At 43.7% G+C, this 23,800-nt stretch overlaps 1 protein-coding gene across 8 annotated transcripts in view; it reads right to left on the minus strand.

Annotated features, from left to right (window-relative positions):
- Positions 1 to 23,800, minus strand: part of LOC103719990 (pullulanase 1, chloroplastic) — a 100,504-nt gene that overhangs the window by 32,745 nt on the left and 43,959 nt on the right. For all 8 annotated transcript variants that reach the window (XR_005510655.1, XR_005510657.1, XR_005510656.1 and 5 more), the window contains exons 16-18: positions 23,594 to 23,686; positions 19,745 to 19,835; positions 107 to 178 (exon numbers count right to left, since the gene is read on the minus strand). Coding sequence is in view for 4 of the 8 variants with exons in the window: in XM_039123540.1 (XP_038979468.1) it covers positions 107 to 178; positions 19,745 to 19,835; positions 23,594 to 23,686 (256 nt within the window). In the remaining 4 variants the exon portion in view is untranslated. The remainder of the gene's footprint in view (positions 1 to 106; positions 179 to 19,744; positions 19,836 to 23,593; positions 23,687 to 23,800) is intronic.

A 23,800-nucleotide genomic window follows, 5' to 3' on the forward strand; every position in this document is an offset into this window, starting at 1 on the left:
ATCCATTTCCTGCATAGAAATTTCTAAGCAAGTTTTCAGAAGAAAACATTGTCTAAGAGTTAATATTCAAAAGTTACAGGACTTCAAAACTATCAAAGCAAGCAACCTGGATGTGGTCTGCTGATGCTGAAAGCATTCTGTCTGTGACAGATTTATCACCATGGTCATACCCATTAGGCTACATAAAAAGAAAAGAAAAAACATTAGGTTTTAAATGATCTAGATGAAAGCATTCTTTCTGTGACAGATTTATTACCATGATCATACCCCTTGGGCAACAGAAAAAGAAAATAAAGAAACATCGGATTGTAAATGATCTAGTAAAAAGCTATCCTTCAAATATATTTGACATTATGAATACGTAAGTGTTTGAGTACTCCAAGAAACAAATGTTTGAACGTAAATCATTCACAGACATAAAATAAAAACAAATGTGAGATATCTGCACAAGATGCTTCATACATTACAAATTTTGATATTGGTGTGTCTACGTAACCAAGTCTTCTGAAATGGGAACAGTCAAATCCCTTAATGGTGTTGGACTGCATGTATATATGGTCTACCACTCTACCTTCTTTAGCTTTTCATCCCCAATAAGATGTCCTTACTATTACAGCACTAGCTTCTCAATTTCCCAACAAAACAAGTCCCAGATTGTTGTCCATGACCCTCGTACACGAATCTTGAGATATCAACACAAAAATTTATTGAAAGCCATCTTGACAAGTAGATTTTCACCAAAGAAAAACTAGAACACAACTTGAGCACCATAGTAACTTGAAAGCCCACTGGAATCCACCAAAACCTTGCAGCCATTTATGAAGCATGGACACAAATATGGGATATGGATACGACATAATAGGGATTAGTTAATATGACAAATCTGAAAAAAATACGATATGATACAACTAGGATGTGCCAATGAATATACATGTTCTTTATGCATAACTGCACATATACATATACACATATATATACATATTTATGTACATAACAAGCATCCATAAAGCATAGTAAAACACATATATTTACAAACATATGTATATAAAAAGCATCTATAAAGCATAATAGGTTATCAAAATAACATAGTCCATACTTTATATCATAGCATCAATTTTTGCAGGCTCATCATTCAATCATCATTCACATCCATAGACCCCAATGCATACTTTATATATCAACATCATCGACTTCAAAATTTGCAATTTACTATGAAAAAGTTTAGCACTAGAAAAGAAAGAAAACACCTTCCCTTTCATTTTGGATGTACTAGAGAAGTATCTCGAGTGTATCCACAATGCTACTTCCCGCACCGCTCATTTCTCTGCTTATAGCACCAATTCCCCTATGGCAGTCAGGGATTGTAGTACATGCTTGTCATGTGGGTGACAGGTGGGTCCTATGTACCAGCCCACCAATCACCATTCATGGAGACTAGACTTGAGAAATGAGTGGTGTTGCAAAGCTTTTTCCATCCAGGAAGTATCTAAAGCAAGGTCGGCGAAACCATTCCGAACCGCCTAATTCGAGGCATCCCGAGCCGTACTGGCCACAGGACGGTTCCAGTGACGAAAACAAGACCGGTGCCGGAGGGGGAGAAGATGAAAGAAAAAGATGAAAAGAGGGCGGGGGAGGGAGGGAGAGGGAGAGGAAGGAAGAGAGAGAAAGGTCGAGGCCGGCCGATGGAGGTTAGGGAGCCGACGTGCAGAGGAGGGAGCCATGAAAGAGGGGCTCGCTCCGATCTGCTGTTTTGTTCCCATTGGCCTTGTCCCATCTAGTTGCCAAATATGTTTGACTAGTCAATGCCATATGCCATAGCTACAGAACGTATATGTCTTTCCCACATACATAATCGTGCACCTATAGAACTCAATAGGATTTTTTTGGCACATATAGAGCTCAGAGTTTGGAACATGGTCTCCTAAACCGGGCCGAACCATCCGATTCACTTCGTACTACCAAATCATCCGATTCACTCCATAGTCCATACCGAATCGGACCGCCACGGTTCGGCCGGTATTTTCAGAAAATGTTGTGAGCTTAGAGTTTGAAGCATGGTCCGGCTCAGAGTGGAACCAGTTCGAGCCACTCGGTTCGCCCTCCTTCCCTCTCTTTCCAAAAGGCTTAAATTCAAGGCCAGAAGAACCAGTATCGGAAACCGTCCCAATTTTAAGGGCACGGTACCGTGGAAGAGAGAAAAAGAGCGAGAAGGGAGAGAAGAAAGAGGAGAGAGGCTAGCGAAGAGTAGCGGATGCCAACGGAGGGCTGTCGGGGGCCTCCCTCTCCCTCCCTCCCCTGCTCGCTGTCTTTTCTTCTCCTTCTCCGGCTCTGGCAATGGGTCTCGTTTTCGTTGTCAGAACCGTACCGGTGAACCGCCAGAATCATAGCGGTGAGCCACCGGTACGGCTCGGAATGGACGGAACCGTCCGGCTCGGAACAGTTCCGCTGACCTTGCTTGAATTTATGGTCTGCTAAACCGGGGTGAACCATCCAGTTAACCCCGTACCGAACCGGTATCGTACCAAATCGAACCGAATTAGTAGCCGACCGATATGATCATGGTGCCAATTCGGCTAACCTTGGTTTGAAGTCTCATCATTATTGGTAAGACTCAATTAAATGTGAACCAATAAGAGACCATGATCTAACAATATGACACCAAAGATATATATGAACATAATATAACATGACTTCACTTATTTCTCATATTAGAGAGGTGTGCACAGAGATATTGTAACATCTGGTCCCATGGCCTAGGCCATCATTAGGCCTACTTGCAAGGTAGGCCCTTCCCTACCTTAAAGACCAAAAATAAGGGAAGAAGTCCCATGTTTCACACATGACCGTGCCCGGCCCCTTTGTCTCTCTTTCACTCCTCACCTCTATCTCATCAGCTCTTTGCAATGACCTCTTCGTCAGATTTCCACTGCTCGACTGGTGCTCACTGCCTCCCTAATTTCTCTACTTCTCATCTCTTCTTCCGGTTCCATAGCCTGATTTCGACCAGTCACCACTTCCTCCTTGTTGGCCCTCACCAGAAACAACACCATCGACGCGAAGTGATCCCTGACCCCACTACCACTCACGTTCCTACCCTCGATTCTCTCGCCTCCACCACCTCTCATGCCTCCTCTCTCTCTCCCCCCCACTTACTCTCACTCTCTCTTCCCCCTTCTCCCTCTCCCTGTGTGTAGAGGAGGCATGTCAAAGGGTACCGTGCCCTCCCTTCCACCCCTCACTCACTCTCTTTTTCACTCCCTTTCTCTCTTTGTTACTCTCTCACACCTTTCTCTGAGCAAATCCCCAAAGGGGCCCCCACCGTGTTGCCTCTCGTCTCTCACCCTATAGACAAAAACAAGCAAGGTTACTGGCCTACTTGTTAGGAAAGCGGTCATTTCCTCTGTTACATGATCATTATTTGAGAAATTAAAATTTTACCGAATTTTTAGAAAATATTTTAAAATATTAGTGGGGCATTGATTCGAAAGAAGAGTGATTTTTGGGTTATTAGGTCTCGAAGGATCCTTGTAAGGTGAATAATTTACTTAGTTGTTGGTGTCTGTAAGGTAAGTAACATCCTACACTTTGCAGGATTTTATTAAAATTATTTGAAAAAAATAAAACTCCTATCGATTTTGTTATGATTTCAATTTAATTGCATAAGAAATTTCTGCAATTCCATCAATCTGATTATTGATTGTGTTGCTCTTAATTAGATGAATGGTTTTCATCCATCATGTACAATTTTACTATATTTATATAATCGGATCAAGCAAGGAAAATTATATTTATTGAATGTTCTATTGTAAAACCAAGACATTGCAAGGAGAACCACCTTGTGCGGTGGAGGGCTTGTGAACATTAGAATCTGATTGATGTGAGGAGTAAAGGCTTGAAGCTGGATCGTCCAAAGCCTGTGTTTTCAACTTCATGATCACCCACAAGTAAACAAGGGATATTGTCCTAGTTTCGTCATTGTTTTTGGCTTATGTTTGCATAATATTGTAAATTTTGCAGTTGAATTTTGGAAAAATTCATTTATTTTATAAATGGCTGGATTGTCTTAGAAATTTTAAATGTTCGAAAAAGAATATTTTCAATTGAATGTATATATATGTATCTTCTGATTATCATTGTAACTATGTTATAGACCCTAACAATGTGGGTTACACATTGGCATGTTGATTGTTCTAGAAATTGACTATGGACCTACCTCATTAATACACTCTCGTGGCCCATGTTATAGGGGTTAAATATGGTCTTGCGACCTATGCTGTAGAGGTAAAATGCGGTCTCGTGACCTATACTGCAGAGGTTAAATGCGGTCTCATGACTTAGACCACAGGAGTTAAATGTGATCTTGTGACCCAGTCGCCGGGGTTAAATGCAGCCGTAGTCTTTGGCTGTAGAGTTAAAATGGATTTGAAATTAGATATTGTGATTGAACATTTGAATGCAAGTATAGTTTGAATATGAAATTGGATATTGTATTTTATCCTGGTAGAAACACATTATTTCACTGTGGACCATGGTATGCTGAACCCATGGCATGCTGAACCGGCCCTTACCAGCCGGTTCAGCCCGTATGGGACTGGTCAGGGACCTGACCGGTCCGGTACAGTGGTAAAAAAGGGTACCGGCCTATACCGGTCCGAATCGGTCCGAACCGGCCTCCGTACCGGTCTGTACCGACCGGTATCAGCCCGTACCGGCGAGGTCAATTTTTTTGGCTTTTGGAGGCTGAACCAGTGGTATCAGTTCGTTACCGGATCGAACCGATCCGAACTGATCCGGTGGCCGACCGGTATGCCTCCCGATACCAGTTTGGCGATTCTTGGCTGAACCGATCCGTACCGACCAGTTCAACCCGTATCAGACCGGTCCAGTCCCTGACCGATACGGTTCATGACCGGTACGGTTCATGACCGAAACCGAGCAATACAAATCCGGTACCAGTGCGAACCAAACCGGTTCGCACCGGTTCCCGCACGAGGGGAGGAGCGCCCGCACGCAGGGCAACGCACCTGCATGCAGTTTCGTGCGTGATTCTCCTGATTAGTGCGCCTGCGCAGGCACGTTTAATGCCACAAAGTGGCATTTAATGGGGCTAGAGCGCGTGTTGGCGTGGTCAGCTATGCACGGTCCAAGAGTCCCACGCCAATGATCCTACGCTTGAGGGATTGTCGATGTCGATTATGTTGGATTGATTTGTGGGTAATGTGACTATCTTTTGCTGCTTTGAACTCTCACCTATTCGCCTAGAATTCTATTCTAGCACTCGGCTTAAAACACACACCAGCAATGAACTGGATAGAAAAAAAGAATGTGGCTTCGAATTCTAATAACAACGAAAGACAAGGAGATGCTAGTAAGGTCGAAAAGGGACCACCTAGCATTTACAATCTATAGAGGATTAATTTATCCTAGTCTAGCCCAAGCCTTGCGGCCGACTCCCTAAAGGACTTACAACTTAAAAGAGCTAAATGACAATTCATCAAAGATTCTATGCCTCACAAAAGGCCTAGGACTCCCTTATATAGACCAAAGACTCATGTGCCATACATGGCTTATTGGTGAGATAATTGAAACTACTTCCTAATCAGCCGCATGGAGGAGAAATTCAAATTCAAATTCAAACTTCTACATACAGGTCACATGTTGAAAATCATATGGAAAAGGTGAGCATGAAATAAGTTCCTAATCAGCCGAATGGGAAAAAAATTCAAATTCAAATTCAAACTTCTTCCATGCAAGTCACATGCTGAAAATGCAAAGGAGAAAAGCTCTCGGGATGCGCGTGATCTTCTTAGGCCGTGATGTGTCCTTCACGTGGATTGCTGATGTGTCGCGCTTAGGAGAAATCCTTCGGTTGCACTTGGGTGCATGAAGATTTTCTTTCCTGTTTGGCGCATGCTCTTGGTTGGCATCTCGCAGATCCTTTCTTGTTTGAAATCTCCCATGTGCTGCACATGGGCGTTGATCTTTGGCCCGCTGAATCTGAGCCCTTGCTCTCCCAGATCGAATGGCCATGGAAGACTTCTGGGACTCCGCGCATTACTGATGTGGGCATTCCCAAAATGGGAGGCTTTCCCGTTATGCCCCTACACATGGGGCCTTCTGATGGTTGCACTTGATTCAGCTTGCTGCCGCCTGCAGCTGGCCTTGATGCACACTGCGACAAGTGTCCTCGTTCCTTGTTTGGCCATGCACACGGATTGCTGAAGTGGCACATGCATGGCTTGATGATCATTGGCCTACTGAATCCAAGGCCTTGCAATTCCCGGGTTGCATAGATATGGAAGAGCCCTTGCTTGACAGGGACTCCACAGTTTGGCTGCTTGACCCATGTCCAATCCTTCTTTGGAAGAAATTTTGCAGCTGCATTTGCGGCTCCTTGTAGGACGCCCTTGAGGCTCGCCATGTGGCACATGAATGGCCTGATGTCTCCTAGTCCTGTGGGGGTTCTAGGGCCATTGGATGGCTACCACTTGTCTTGGCCTTTGGGCATGCTTGCTGGCCATGTGTTGGATGTCGGCGCATGCATTCAGGTGTGCACGGGCTGATGGACTCGGCCCTGTTGGTCAGGTCCCTCCACTCGCACCCAAGTGTGAATAGGCTTCATTGGATGCGCTCGAGTGTGAATAGGCTTGGCCGGACGCGGTCGGGTGTGGACGGGCTCGGTTCGATGTGCACAAGTGTGAAAAGGTTTTGTCCCGTTGTCACACGTTGTTGCAGTGCTCGCCCGAGGTGCACGCTCTTGGCACGCCTCCAAGCAATGGATTTGGCCCATCCTTGGGCCGCAGCCGATGTTGGGTTCCACCGACGTGTCAAGGTTATGGCTCAACGGCGTGGGGGTCTCAACATTCCCCCTCTCTTGGAGAATTTTCTTGTCCCTAAGGCTATGGTGTGGGCACCGTTGACCCACATCAACATAGGTCTTCCATATGTCATCTTCCTTAGGCCTTCTCCCCCAAAAGATCAGCACTTGCCATGACTTCATTTTTTTCGAAACCTTCCTCCAATAAAGAGAAAGATTCACATGAATACATGTGTGAAGCCACCACGGAAGACATCTTTCCCTGTTACCGAGGAAGTGCCCAAACACAATCCTCTAGTATAAAATCAGATTATCCTGTCGTCGAATACGTGCGGCAACTCCCTCTACAAGTGCATCAAATCCTCCTCCAATCTGCTGATCTTGGATATTCAACCATGCTGCATCTCGATGGTTGTCCCATGTCAGCCCTTTGGCACCATCTAGTGCCACAGATTTCTGTTGTTTGGCCTCTTCGGCCATCCCCAGAAATTGACTCCCTTCTTCGCTAGACAGTGCATCAACCACCCAATCATCTTTGTTTGGCTGGTACATAAGTCTGAACTCAAACCGTTGCAGCATTGCTTGGAACTTCAGCTGCTCTTCTGCACCTTTAGCACCATTAGCATCATCCTCTTTGCTGCAAAATGCTACCGTAAGCTTTGCTTCAGCCTCCTCCATCGTGTTGCCAATGATTTCAGCAGCATCTCCTTTGCTGCAGTTGGTTTCGGCAATGTTATCTTCGCTGCAATTAGCATCAGCACACTCGGTCTTGCTGCAGATGAGTGCTTGGTTGTCCTCCCGCTGCTCGGACTTGCAGCTGCTGGGATCTGAAACTGCAGCAACTTCATCATCCCTCCGAGTAGCCCTCGGTTGCAAGGTGGTGCTGCCCTCATTGCTGGATTTTAGGAAGCCAGTTGTAGGATTTCTTGGCCCCCTCTCTTGAAGCCGTGAACCCCCAAAAACTTCCTTACCATATTCATCACCAATCAGCCCTTTCCTCCTATCCATGTTCCCTCTCCGACCTTCAAGCCTTCGAGCACGGAAAGGTTCCTCCTTGGACTCGGTCTCCTCTTCATACAAGCCCTTATGTCTCCCATCATACTGGTCCTTTTCTAACCATCTTTCTAACACAACTCTTCAGCCCTCTATTCTTCCTTCTCGACTCATGTTCTTCCTCATGTTTTTCCTCATGTTTTTCCTAGGGCATCATCATCATCACTTTCACTCTCATACCATACCCGGTTTCTTCTCCTCCGATCCTCTTGTTCTCTTCGGCCAAAAGGCCTCTGAGCGTGAGGATTCCTCTCGGGTTCACTCTCATCCTCATACAAACCTGGTGCGGACACGAGTAATGGACTGATTATTTTGCAGGATCATGGTTGTCGCAGGAAGACGGTCCAGCCACTTTCGTTGTGGCTGGATTGATTGATGTCATTTTATTATTTATTTTATGTGGGTGGGATTAGTTTGCATATTGTCTTTTGAGGGCTTCTTTCAAATTGTTTTCTTCATAGGGACTTATTTGTTATTTGGTGGCCCTACATATATAGGGCAAGCATTTGCTTAATTTTTTTAATGAATTAATGAATGAAAATTGGTCTTCTTCTTCCTCCTCCTCTTCTCCTCTTTCCCTTCTTCTTCCCCTCTTCCTCTCCTCTTTCTCTCTATATTTCAATCCGTACTTCCGTCCTGCATCAGCTTTGGTATCAGAGCAGGGCTAACTTTGCCTCTGTTGCTGAAGTCGAAGGATCCGGTTTATGGACGGACCCCCGCCGATTCCTTTTCGGCCTTTTCCTCATCTGTATTTTGCTAGATCATTTGCACCGCAAACGCCGGAACGCACGGAAGGCCGTCACACGGCACGTACTCCGAAGAAGAAGGGTCGCTCCCTTTCCTCCTTATTTTCTTCCCTGTTCATCACCTCACCCACTGTGAAGAAAGAAAAAGCAAAACCCTCCCGTCGGTCGACTGCTACCCGGCATCAATCCACAGATCGCCTTCGCAAGACGCCGTCGCCGCCCTCACTTCCCACCGCCGCTGCCTCCGACGCTCTCGCCCTTTCTTTCCCTCCTCTCGGATCTCACGCAGGGAAGAAAGGCACTGTCGCCGGAAAACCCCAAGGCAACCCGGGAGGCAAATAAGCCGGCTTCCTCGTCAATTTCTCCTCCGATTGTCACTGTGCAAGCATCATCCACCGCATCCGTTTCGCCGCGCCGCCGATTCGCCTTCGGTCGCCGCCGTGCTTTCCCGGGGTTTCGGCAGCATCTTGCTGCCACCGACCGTGGCCGGAACCAAGTGAAGGACGTCGCCGCCCCGTTCACTGCCGCACCAGCACCCCGCTCCACCGGCGCAACGTCACCCCGCACCCACCGCCGCAAAACCAGGCGAGATCCGGCGGAAGCGGACGGGCGGTCGAAGGTGGAAGAAGATCCACAGTACGGGTAAGATCTAGACCCGTTAACCCATCACCCGTTAGCCCGAACCAATTCAAAAAAAAAAAAAAAAAAAAAAATCAAAAATCAAAATTCAAAATTCAAAATTGCGGATCGGATTGTCTTAACGGGTTGGGTCTGTTAACCCGATAACCCGAGTCCATTTGGGTTAAAAAAAAAATAAAAAAAAAATAAAAAAATTGCCGCACGTGACGCATAAGTCACGCACGTGCGGGAGCTTCTTCTTTCCCTTCTTATTTTCCCGATTTCTTCTTGGGTTTTCCGACCACCGTTTCTGCCATCCCACGCCGCTCCTTCTCAGCCGTCACCACTTACGCCCACCTCCTCCGCCACCCACTCTGCCGTCCACTGCTATCTGCGCTCCCGCCCGTTTCCACAGCCGCTGCTATCTCTGCTGCGTGCACCACCGCGCCGCGCGCCGCCCCCGCTCTTCCGTGCCGCCGCTCGCCGCTGTTAGTCGCCGCCGCGCCGCCGCCTGCTAGTTGCTGCCGCACTGCCGCGCCGCCGGGTTGCTCTCACCGCCGCGCCGCCGCGTTGCCGCCGCTCACCGCTGTTAGTCGCCGCCGCGCCGCCGCCTGCTAGTTGCTGCCGCACTGCCGCGCCGCAGGGTTGCTCTCACCGCCGCGCCGCCGCGTTGCCGTCGCCTGCTGCACCACCACTGCCGGCTCTGACAGCCATCACCACAGACCGCTCCACCGTCCCTGCCATCAGTTGCTCCGACCACCACCACCGGGCCCTGTAACGCTGTGACCTTCTTCCCAGCATCATCTCAGCTTGGACGTCTTCTGCAAGCACAGGCCACTATCTGGTTTGGGTCAACTCTGTTTCCCCTCCCCGCAGGTTACATCTGTTCATTTAAGTTGGCATTAATTATTAAATTTTGTGCTTGGTGATTCGTTCCACATATTCCGATACATGCAACCACATACATCCATAAAACAACCAGACACCCTAGTGGTCACATTTCTTTAATATTAACTGTGGAGCTAGATCAAATCGAGGAGACATATGTGGCTCCGTGACAACTTGCATAGTCCGAGAACTTGGTACTACTTGTTTGCAGCTACTTGTTGGCCTGCGTATTATATTAATTTTCAGTTTGCAATAACTATTTGCTAGGGAGTAGTTTTAGTTTATATTGAGCATTTACTTTGCAATTGTGAATTCATTTCATGCATTAGGTCTACTTAGGCACCTTTATAGTTGGTCGGCTCATACATTTGGTCATTCATTTTATGCATCTACGTAGTGGTCGTGTCGCATCTCATCTTGAGTTTCCCCTAGACATGGATTCCAAAATTGAAGCCCTATTAAAAGCTATCCACGACACTAATGATCAAGTCCAAAACACTAATGCCCAAGTTCAAAAAACTAATATTCAAGTCCAAAATACGAATGCCCAAGTCCAAGCAAACAACGCCCAAATTCATGACCTAACCACAATGTCCACCCAGGTTAATGCTCGACTCGATTCAATTGAGGCTTCACTTCAAAGGGTTATTGAATCCCAAAAGGTTAGTACTCCCCATTTACCGGATCTTGATGAGGACGATACCCTCGAACAAATCCTAGAACAACAAGGTTCGGTTCGGCAGGGCAACTTTGATCATAGGTCTGTTCCAGGTCACCATTATGCCTATCCTCGCCCTAGAGGACCTGGTCCCATTCCTCCTGTTGATAGAGGTCACCGACATACCGTAGAATCTAGAGAGCCTCGTGACCCTGATGAAGATGTAACGCGAGGCATTAGGATTAAAGCCCCCACTTTCGATGGTCGTCTTGATCCAAAGGTCTTCTCCGATTGGCTACACGAAATGGATCACTTCTTTGAGTGGTACAATCTGTCGGAGGAGAAAAAGGTCCGATTCGCTAGAATGAAACTCCTTGGTCGAGCTAAGTTGTTTTGGCAAAACACCGAACAACTGTTAGCCAGGAGACATCAACCTGCTATTACCGATTGGGTAGAGATGAAAGAAAAATTAAAAGAAAAATACCTTCCATTAAGTTATCAATCTGACCTCTTAGATCGATGGAACAATTTAAGACAAGGTAGTCGCACAGCTACTGAATACATCGCCCAATTTGATGAATTTATGATGCGTAGTAATGTAGCTGAAGATGAACGTATGATCTTGAGCCGATTTCGACGAGGCCTAAATGATGAGCTTAGGAAAGAACTTGTCCTTCGTGAAGTGTCCACCTTAGACCAAGCCTATACATTTGTGCAAAATTATGAACAATTCTCCAAATCTATGTTTGCTAGGCGCCCTGACACCAGGCGGGTCCCCACTAGTGCCCAACCATCTGGACCCAGACCCCCAGTCGGTTCTGTCCCTCCTAAACCCTTTTCTTCTCCACCTATCCAAAACCGAGATATTAAAGGCAAAGGAATTTTAGGTGAACCTCCAAAACCAAGCTCACGAATTCAGTGCTTTAAATGCCAAGGGTTTGGTCATGTTGCCTCCCAATGTGCAAATCCGACCCTAGTTATTGACACACATGAACAGAAGGATGACATAGATAATTTGGAGGAACAAATTTATGAGCCTAATTTAGATGATATTCACGATGTCGAAGACGAAACTGAGGAAGAATCACAATTTTTAGGCTGTCTCCGACCTAACCCCCAGAAAATTGCCCACGAACCTGATCAATCCACTATAAATGTAGTAAGGTGTGCAATTACCCAGCCTAAAGAGACTGATGACTGGAGACGAACCTCAATTTTCCACACTTACATTAAATGCGGCGAAAAAGATTGTAAAGTTATCATTGATAGCAGGAGCTGCATTAATGCGATATCTTCCAGCATTGTCGCCCGCTTGGGTCTGACTCCTGTGTTCCAACCTCAACCTTATAAGGTCTACTGGATCGACACGTCGTCCATTCACATTAAGGAACGGTGTCTTGTACCTATTCAAATCCTCTCTTATAAAGACACTGTCTGGTGTGACGTACTCCCAATGGACGTAGGTCATCTGATATTAGGTAGGCCTTGGTTGTTCGATCTCGATGTCACCATCTACGGTCGAACTAACTCTTGCTCCTTTGTATTCCAGGGTAAAAAGATTAAGCTTAATCCTTTACGGCCCAAAACGCTAAATAAGAGTACGGACAAGAGTAACTCAAAGGGGAAGGAACTGCATATCCTTAACCCCACGGAATTTGAGAGGAACGTCTTTAAGGACTCTCCGGTGTTTGCCCTGCTAGTTAAAGAACTTCAGCCACATCTTAAAAGCACATTATCGGCTGAATCCCTCGCTATCCTCGAGGAGTTCAAAGAAGTTTTTCCTGAAGACCTTCCAGATCATTTACCCCCTTTGCGTGATATTCAGCACGCCATTGATCTAGTCCCGGGAGCTACCCTTCCTAACCTGCCCCATTATCGGATGAACCCTTCTGATCATGCAGAGCTCCTAAAGCAAATTAACGAGCTTCTACAAAAGGGATTTATTCGAGAGAGTCTAAGTCCTTGTGCCGTACCTGCCCTTCTTACTCCAAAAAAGGATGGGACTTGGAGAATGTGTGTAGACAGTCGGGCTATTAATAGAATCACGGTCAAATACCGTTTTCCTAATCCCCGGCTCGACGATATGCTGGATATGATGGCAGGTGCCTCGATTTTCTCCAAGATTGACTTAAAAAGTGGCTACCATCAAATCCGGATTCGTCCAGGAGATGAATGGAAGACAGCCTTCAAGACAAAAGATGGCCTCTATGAGTGGCTGGTAATGCCTTTCGGCCTCTCAAACGCTCCAAGTACATTTATGCGAGTGATGACTCAAGTACTCCGACCTTTTATGGGCAAATTTTTAGTCGTGTACTTTGACGATATCCTTATTTATAGTCAAACTAAGGAGCAACATTTAGGCCATTTAAGGCAAGTTTGTACGACTTTACGCAACGAGAGCCTCTATACTAACCTTAAGAAGTGTTCATTTTTCACTACTCACGTAAACTTCTTAGGGTATATAGTCTCCTCAGAGGGTTTATCTGCTGACCCTGCGAAAATCACCGCAATTGTTGAATGGCCTGAACCTAAGAATATTACTGACATCCGTAGTTTTCACGGCCTGGCCACATTTTACCGTCGTTTCATTAAGGGCTTCAGTACACTTATGTCACCTATCACTGATTGTCTTAAACGAGGTGATTTTCAGTGGACACGCGCAGCCGCTAAAGCATTTAATGATATTAAGAAAAAAATGACGGAAGCGCCAGTTATGCGACTCCCTGATTTTAACAAAGTTTTTGAGGTGGAATGTGATGCATCTGGCTTAGGAATAGGTGGTGTGCTTAGTCAAGAACGTCATCCTATAGCCTATTTTAGTGAAAAGCTGAATGAGGCTAGACAAAGATATTCCACCTATGACAAAGAATTTTATGCCATAGTCCAGGCCCTACGGTATTGGCGACATTATCTCCTTCCTAATGAATTTGTTCTCTATTCTGACCACGAAGCACTTCGTTTTCTTAATTCCCAGAAAAAACTTAATCATCGACATGCCAAGTGGGTTCAGTTCCTCCAGGATTACACTTTTGTCCTCAAGCATATGTCAGGTGCTGCGAACAAAGCTGCTGATGCGTTAAGTCGTCGAGTAACTCTGTTGTCCGCCATGTCTGTTTCCATCACCGGTTTTGATAGACTTAAGCTCGATTACTTGTCTTGCCCAGATTTTGGCCAACTCTATAATGCCCTTGCTGATGGACAAGGACTTTTGATTGATGGTGTTTATCTACAAGACGGGTACTTGTTCAAAGCTTCCAAGCTCTGCATTCCGCGCACTTCCGTGCGCGATTTCTTGATATGGGAAGTACATGCCGGTGGTCTCGCTGGACATTTTGGCCGTGATAAGACCATAGAAGAAGTTGAACGTCAATTTTTTTGGCCAAGTTTGAAACGGGATGTTGCTAAAATTGTGGGACAGTGTCGCACGTGTCAACTAGCTAAGCACAAAAAACAAAATACTGGCCTATACACTCCGTTACCTGTCCCAGATCGCCCTTGGCTTGACCTTAGTATCGACTTCGTACTCGGCCTTCCTCGCACATTTCGGAAACATGACTCCATTTTTGTGGTTGTGGATCGTTTTTCTAAAATGGCCCACTTCCTTCCTTGTTCCAAAACTTCTGATGCCTCTCGAGTAGCCAAGATATTTTTTGATGAGATTGTTAAGTTATACGGTTTACCAAAAACCATTGTCTCCGATAGGGATGTCCGTTTCATGAGCTATTTTTGGAAAACCTTGTGGCATCTGGTTGGCACCAAACTTAAATTTTCTACGGCTTATCATCCTCAAACCGATGGCCAAACCGAAGTCGTCAACCGAAGTCTAGATAACCTTCTGCGTAGTCTAGTCGAGGATCACAATCGTAACTGGGATTCTATTCTGCCTGTCGTCCAATTTGCATATAATTCGTCAGTCAATAGATCTATCGGGATGAGTCCATTCGAAGTGGTCCATGGTTATAAAGCTCGCAAACCTGTAGATCTCCTACCTATGTCCCCCCATATTCGCATTTCTGAGTCTGCACATGCATTTGCACAGCACATTCATAATCTGCATCAGGAAATTAGCAAGCGCATTCATATGAGTAATGCTCAATATAAGCTACAAGCTGATTCTCATAAGCGAGATAAATCATTTCAAACTGGGGATTATGTTATGATACGTATTCGGCCTGAGCGGTTTCCATCTGGAACCGTCAAGAAACTGCAGGCTCGTAGTGCTGGGCCCTTCCGGGTATTGCAACGAGTGGGTACTAATGCTTACGTTCTTGATCTTCCCTCTGATTTTGGTATTAGCTCCACTTTTAATATTGAGGATTTGGTTGCTTACAAGGGCCCCCTTTCTATTCCTACTGATCCTTTCGCTCTGCCATCACTTGAGCTTGATGATACTCCTATTCTTGATTCCATCCCATCCCCGACCACTCTAGTTTTACCACCAGCACAAAAAGAACATATTGATGCCATTTTAGATGAGCAGACTGTTTCTACCAGTGATGGGGGTGTTCAGCGTTTTCTGGTTCGTTGGCGAGGACGCCCGGAGTCTGATACTACATGGATTACACGTGCGGAGTTACAGCGCATTGACCCAGATCTTTTGGAGTACTACCAGAGTCATTCGTCGGGGTCGACTTCTTCTTACCCGGGGGGAGTTGGTGCGGACACGAGTAATGGACTGATTATTTTGCAAGATCATGGTTGTCGCAGGAAGACGGTCCAGCCACTTTCGTTGTGGCTGGATTGATTGATGTCATTTTATTATTTATTTTATGTGGGTGGGATTAGTTTGCATATTGTCTTTTGAGGGCTTCTTTCAAATTGTTTTCTTCATAGGGACTTATTTGTTATTTGGTGGCCCTACATATATAGGGCAAGCATTTGCTTAATTTTTTTAATGAATTAATGAATGAAAATTGGTCTTCTTCTTCCTCCTCCTCTTCTCCTCTTTCCCTTCTTCTTCCCCTCTTCCTCTCCTCTTTCTCTCTGTATTTCAATCCGTACTTCCGTCCTGCATCAAAACCCCTGCACCAATCCTCCTCAGGGATACCATTGGCCCATCTATCAACTATTTCTTCTCCTCTTTCTACTCTTCCTCCTCTCTTTTTTGTCTCCCTCATATTTTTCCTCAACCCATCACTCGCATCACTCTCTCTTTCAGTAAATCTTCTTTCCAATCTCTCGGTATTGGCATTACTCCCCCTTCTCATATCGGCCAAAGTATTCATCACATTTTCAAACACTCGGCCGAGTTGGGCATTACTACTCTCTAAGGCTTCAACTAGCCTTTGTTGGGTATTAGAGTCTCCACCCGACTCCATGATCTAACTATGTAACTTCAGCCACAACAAACACAAAACCCAATCCTCCTGTGGCCATCACCCAAAGGATGATGTGACCCTCCTCTTTTAAAAGATATTACACCACTCAATCAATCGCCAATATCCCATGTATGGGTTGTACAAAATAAAGAATGCAAGATGAAAGATCTCTCAACCCAAAGAGGTCATTAATGCACTACTTGTTCTCTGAAGCACTGTAGTTGGGAAAGGCGCACAAGGTACTACCAGTAGCCTTCCTTTATGCGGCCCCTAATATGCCTTACAGCGAACAGTTGGATCAAATAACACTGGGTATACCCAGTAGCCTCCCCGTTGTGTTATCCCTACATTAACAAAATAGTGACAAATAGAACTCTTTTCTCCTTGCAAAGAAAAGTGCTCACAATACATCAATAGACCAATATTCCCCAAAATATTCAGATCTCTCCAAAGAAAATGATAAAAATGCAGATCTGAATTTAAATTTCGGATCTCATAAACATATACAAAGAAAACTCAGATCTGAAAATTAATTACGTAAAGGAATTGATTAGTGCATTAGCTCTTTAGATCGCCCTTCCTTGGACCTCAACCTAGTCGAGTGCCCGACGATCTCAATGAAATCTCGAAGTAGAGTCTTTGACGGAGCTTCTCTTGGAACTTCTCCCGACGAAGATCTCAATGAAAGCACCAGTGTTGGCGTGGTCGGCTATGCACGGTCCAAGAGCCCCACGCCAATGATCCTACGCTTGAGGGATTGTCGATGTCGATTATGTTGGATTGATTTGTGGGTAATGCAACTATCTCTTGCTGCTTGGAACTCTCACCAATTCGCCTAGAATTCTATTCTAGCACTCGGCTTAAAACACACACCAGCAATGAACTCGGATAGAAAAAAAGGATGTGGCTTCGAATTCTAATAACAACGAAAGACAAGGAGATGCTAGTAAGGTCGAAAAGGGACCACCTAGCATTTACAATCTATAGAGGATTAATTTATCCTAGTCTAGCCCAAGCCTTGCGGCCGACTCCCTAAGGGACTTGCAACTTAAAAGAGCTAAATGACAATTCATCAAAGATTCTATGCCTCACAAAAGGCCTAGGACTCCCTTATATAGACCAAAGACTCATGTGCCATACATGGCTTATTAGTGAGATAATTGAAACTACTTCCTAATCAGCCGCATGGAGGAGAAATTCAAATTCAAATTCAAACTTCTACCATACAGGTCACATGTTGAAAATCAAACGGAAAAGGTGAGCATGAAATAAGTTCCTAATCAGCCGCATGGACAAAAAATTAAAATTGAAATTCAAACTTCTTCCATGCGAGTCACATGCTGAAAATGCAAAAGAGAAAAGTGCTCTCAGGATGCGCGCGATCTTCTTAGGCCGTGACATGTGTCCTCCTTCATGCGGATTGCTGATGTGTCACGCTTAGGAGAAATCCTTCGTTTGCACTTGGGTGCATGAAGATTTTCTTTCTTGTTTGGCGCATGCTCTTGGTTGGAATCTCACAGATCATTTCTTGTTTGAAATCTCCCATGTGCTGCACATGGGCGTTGATCTTTGGCCCGCTGAATCTGGGCCCTTGCTCTCCCAGATCGAATGGCCATGGAAGAGTCCTGGGACTCCTCCATGCATTACTGATGTGGGCATTCCCGAAATGGGAGGCTTTCCCGTTATGCCCCCACACATGGGGCCTTCCGATGGTTGCCACTTGACTCAGCTTGCTGCTGCCCGCAGCTGGCCTTGATGCACACTGCGACAAGTGTCCTCGTTCCTTGTTTGGCCATGCACGCAGATTGCTAAAGTGGCGCATGCATGGCTTAATAATCATTGGCCTATTGAATCCAGGCGCTTGCAATTCCCGGGTCGCATAGATATGAAAGAGCCCTTACATGGCAGGGACGACTCCACGATTTGGCTGCTTGACCCTTGTCCAATCCTTCTTTGGAAGGAATTTTGCTGCTGCATTTGCGCCTCCTTGTTGGACGCCCTTGATGCTCGCCATGTGGCACACGGATGGCCTGATGTATCCTAGTCCCGTGGAGGTTCTAGGGTCGTTGGATGGCTGCCACTTTCTTGGCCTTTCAGGATGCTTGCTGGCCGTGTGCTGGATGTGGGCGCATGCATTCAAGTGTGCACAGGCTGATGGACCCGGCCCTGTTGGTCAGGTCCCTCCACTCGCACCCAAGTGTGAATAGGCTTCATTGGATGCGCTCGAGTGTGAATAGGCTTGGCCAAACATGCTTGTGTGTGGACGGGCTCGGTCAGATGTGCACAAGTGTGAATTGGCTTGGTCCCTTTGTTGCCTGTTGCTGCGGTGCTCGCCCAAGGTGCGCGCTCTTGGCACGCCTCCAAGCAATGGATTTGGCCCATCCTTGGGCCGCAGCCGGTGTTGGGTTCTGCCGACGTGTCAAGATTTTGGCTCAGCGGAGCGGGAGTCTCAACAGCGCATCCCCGTGCGCCCGCGCGCGTTTTTTCACGTGCGCTACCCGTTGGCCGGTTCGGTACTGATTCAAAACGGTCCGAACCGAAACCATACCAGTCCGGTAGGCAACCAGTATATCTATCGGTACCGGTACAGCGTACCTTGATGTGGACATTTTTGAAAATAAATATTTGTGATCCCTACTTTATAAAAATACATTATTTCTTTATATGATTTTGCTGAGTTAAATTATTTATTATGGGTTGATCTAGTTATATCAAGAGGATGGTTACTGAGCCACCAGACTCATTAATTTCACTTATTTCTTTTCAAATCCAAGGACTAAAGACTAGTATGATAATAGCTTTAGGGGAGAGCATATTGATCAAGGATGTCATCGAAGTTAAGTTAGACCTAGTTTTGATCATTGTATATATTAAAATGTTGCTTGAGGATTATGTATGAATAAATTAAATACTAAGAAGTTGTGAGCTGTGAATTTGGTGAAGTACTTGGTCTATAACTTTTAGTGGTATGTATAAATATATGTGATTTTTTATTTTGAGAGTTTAGTTATTCCGATAATCGTTACAGGTTACAGCCTCTGTATGAATTATACTGTTACCAGATAATGTTAAATTCAAGGTACGCCATACCGGCCCAAACCAGAAGGTACAGTACTAGTATCCGGTACAGATAGTGTACGACACTAGGTACACCAAAAGAACCCGTACTATACCATACCGACCCTATGCTAGCGTGGCACCAGTACGGTGCGGTACCGAGACGGCAAACGGGCGAACCTTAGTTAAATTCATAAACATGTGAAAAGCATTGCTTGCTGATAGGGCGAACCCTGGTGAGTATGCAGTGGTTATCATGCCCTTGAATTATGATTTTTGGATTGGGGGTGTGACAGATATATTGATAATATTGATTTTCTATAGCAGAATGGGGAAAAGAAAATATAATAGATACAGAATAAATATCAAAGATTTTAAAAGATTAAAAGAAAGGTTTAAATTGTATGATGTGGATTGTGGAAAAACTTTCAGCTCTAGAAATATCATTTGAAACTTCAGCTTAATAATACTTTAATAACAATGAAATCAGATAGCTATTTTAGAATTAAATTTGAGCCATTTTCCTTGACATGTTTATAAAAATTAAAAAAAAGTGAAAATGCAATTGTAATTAAAACATTACGGCTACCTCCAAAGATAGACCTGTAACAAAGCCTTGTTGAAGTGGATGACCAAAAGGTGATCCACCTAGAACCGCATCTCGTATTCGATCATTGAAACTGGTCCAAAAAAGAAAAGTCCAGAAATAAGCAAAAAATGGTGAGAGAAGCCTATAACTTACTTAAGGCTTTTATTTCTTGAAATATTGTAATTCAAGCTTTCATGTCAAATAATCTAATTTTTACTTTTCACTTGTCAATTACTTGTAATTCACGCACATGATATTAGCACAAGTTTAAAAGATTATGACCTAGTTTCTCATATTGAATCTCTTTCAGCTGTATGTCACATGGTGATAAATAATTATTGGGAAAAGAGAAATACTACCTCTGCCCGTTATAAACAGCTATGATGGTCTAAAATCTGAAATAGAAATGCGAAAAAGTACTCTGTACGTGAGGAGCCATTCAGGTGTGTGTGTGTTGGGGAGATCTAGGGTACTTATACAAGGTAAAGAAACCTAAATAGAAACTTTTGGCTAGCCTTCTTGGACAAGGTCCCGGGTGGTTACAAATGGTTACAGAGCAATCACGGCCCATGGCTCATATATCCTAAGGGGACACTACAGCACAAGCCCTTTTGGGGATGACCACAAACCAATCATGTAGTCCAATTGTGTTTGAGATTAGACCTTCAATCTAGAAAGGATGCTAATGCTTAATCAGGGGGAGTATGTGAGGACCCCTACATGTGTGTACTTAGTCCCACATGGGTTATGCACTAGGGAGATCTTAGATACTTATACAAGGCCAAGGAACCCCAATAATACTAGCTAGCCATTATGGGCAAGGTCTTGGGTTGTTACACTACAATTACCCACAAAATATAATAAGATAACATTCACAGACACAATCTACCACACACCATAATGCATTAGTCACTAGCATAATCATCTATAGTTCTATTATCTAGGATAGAAACTTAGAAATCAGCATTCATACATATTTGCGAGCATAGTGACAAAGGATCTAGAATTTATTGGTTAGTGGGAAGATTTAATTGGCATAGAAGACATTGATAAAATTATTAATCATAGAGACTATAAGAAAAAGACAAATTCATAGTGAACGACAAATGCAACATCACGAACACTAAATTTAACAACTTTAGTAGATTCCAAGTTTCATTATGAGTAATAAACTTTTCATGGGTCACTCACAAAAATATTACTATATTCCAAACAGCATTATTTTGATTAACTTTCATAAAAAAGGAAAATTTCTGCTGAGAAACTTGGAAATCATTATGGGCATGATTCTGACTTTAGATACTTCTAATGCCAAGGTGGAGAGAGACAAATGGAGATACAAAGACCAAAAAAGATTAACTTATGTACACTTTACGGCTTAAAATATTGCATGGTACCTCTTACATATTGCATGGTAGTATTAAGGCTTAGAATACTACTGCAATGTACCTCTTACATATTGCATGGTATGTACTATTATATACTATACATCAAGGTCTGCTGAACCATCTCGAAGTGGGCGACTTGGGATGTAATGAAATGAACCGGCCCAGAACTAGGCTCAGCATTTGAAAGCTGAAAACTTGGCTTGTGGACAAAAATCAAGGTTTGGAACTAAAGTTGGGAAATCTACATTTAATTCTTAAGGAATTGGAACTTCCAAGTATTTTTCTTCAATTCAAATAAGAGGGATACTTACAACCTGCCCATCCAAATGCGGTACCCTTTCGCATTATAACCTACTGCCCTTTCTTTCCTCCCATCCCTTCATGCATGAAGATCGTCGTATGTATGTTCGACTTCGGTTGCCAAGGCAAACTAGTTCACTTCTTTCAAGGAACCAGTAAACCAATTCAAGAGTGAGCAGTGATATGAGGCCTCTTCTCCTCGGACCTACTAACGTGGTGGGGGAACCGATCGAGAGAAGGGAGGAAGGGTTGCATGGGGAGAGGAAAAGACGAAGAAGAAGATGGGGAGGAGGAGGATTCCAATTCCACAATAATTAGGCAATACCTTTTTCCATGGTTTTGGAATTAAGTTTATAGAACTAGTACTTTTCTTTTGAATCTCTTGGTAAGTTCATGCATGGTCTTGAAATTCTAAGCTGCACTATCCTTTTTAAAATATGTGTTTTTCCTTCTAAGTAGCATCCTTGTGTTCTTCAATTCAATTTTTGTACTTTTAAGTTTTGAGATCAATATTGAGTTTATGTATTTGATTTCCCTATAAAAAAGCCTCCTCCTTGCCTTTGAATTCATTAGTGCTTTTGAATCCCATAATCACTTCTAAAGTTATTAATGGATTTGAAATTCTTTTGAAACCCTAGAGTAAAAATATGATGTTGCATTTGGATTTTGAGATAATCAATTATTAAGTCTTTTCAGATCAAGTAATATTTTGATACCTTGGACCCTTACCCACCTTTCAAAGCTAGGATTTTCTTGAATTGGGGACTTTATAATTGATTTAGTTTCAAAAGCCGTATTCTAGTTTGATGATTTTGAATTGTTCATGGTTCTATGCTACCTTCAAATCATGTTTTAAATTCTATGTAAACTTATTAAATTGTACGAATCCCCTAACTAATATTTTAAACTCATTTTTTCCTCGACATTCTGTTCTCATCAGAAGCTCTTCCACGTCTATTTGTTTGAAGCTTTCTAATAAATGTTTCATCCGATATTGACAATGTTTTCAAGTATAAGATAAATGCCATAATTAAAGAACATGACTGAGCCCTAGCCAGTTGGTATATGAGTGGCCTCATTCAAATTTTGATGAGGAACCTCTGTCTAGGTAGTATTTATGATTTCTTGATTACCGATGAGAATATAAATGGACCCTAGCCAGGTGGTATATAAGTGGCCTTACTCGAATTTTTATGAGGAACCTCTACTTAAGTGGTAATATGTGGCCCTTAGCCAAGTGGTATGAGCGAACCCAAAGGATATGAGTGGCCTCATGTGCACTAGAGGAGCTGGTAATGTTTGGCATGTGAGCTTAGAGCAAGGCCCTAGACATAGTGTGACACAATCCTCCTACCTTAGTTTCTGCTTTTGGAAGCCTTCTGTTAATGCGGTTGTTTGTACAACTCATCAAACCTTGGAGTATTTTGTGGACTTGTTTTGATGGTTAGCTTGTGCTACAGTTAATTGTGTTTATTTTGGGATTGGCATGTGGCCAATTCAAGTTATTAGATATATAAATGGTTTGAAAATCTACCTCTGCAAATGTTTGTTGGATAGTTGTTGGAATTGGTTTATAATTGCTGTTTAGCATGCTTGTGGCCTTACATGCTCGTGGACCCAAGCCTTATGCATGTGAGGTAGTTGCTACGTGCCTACGTCCCTTGGCATGCGCCATCAGGTTAGGGGCATCATGAACAAAATGAACTCCTAAATTGATCAATCTATTTTAGAAAGAAAACAGAAGATATGGCTAAGAGACCAACTTTTAGTTGACTATGCGCATGGCATGTGATTGTTTTTCTATATTTCTACATTTTGTTGTGACTTGTCAGTAGCTGGCACCAGGAATGAAGACTATGTTAAAGTACAATTGTCAAAAAAAGATAAAGTCTCAAATTAAATCTTGAAAATTAATGCAAATTCTAGAACATCTATATAAATGTTGAAGATTTAGTGAAATGTTTGTTCAATTTAAAATGATAACATTTTTCAGATCAATGACAAAAAGAGAAGCAAGAATAAAACCTGCTATAGCTATAAATCTATCATCATAGATAACTATTTTTAAGGAACTCCTTTCTTGATACAACATTATAGCTGTAAAACTTTCTCAAGATACCCACAACTTGCAAATATATTGGAGTATAATAGAAGATATTACCTCCCGATGCCAGTTCCACAGATATTAAATTGTGATGCATTTATCCCACGTTTGTTTTTCGCAACTTCACCAAAATCCCATCCTTCACCATATCTGAGGTAATAGGAATATAATAATTTGAACTTGGAGTTATTTGTCATTAACATACAGTCAAAACAATAATTCCAAAACAAATCATATAATTCCGTATAGAAAACTATATTGATT

The sequence above is a fragment of the Phoenix dactylifera genome, chromosome 2 (genome assembly GCF_009389715.1).
Source record: "Phoenix dactylifera cultivar Barhee BC4 chromosome 2, palm_55x_up_171113_PBpolish2nd_filt_p, whole genome shotgun sequence".
Classification (NCBI taxonomy): Eukaryota; Viridiplantae; Streptophyta; class Magnoliopsida; order Arecales; family Arecaceae; genus Phoenix; species Phoenix dactylifera.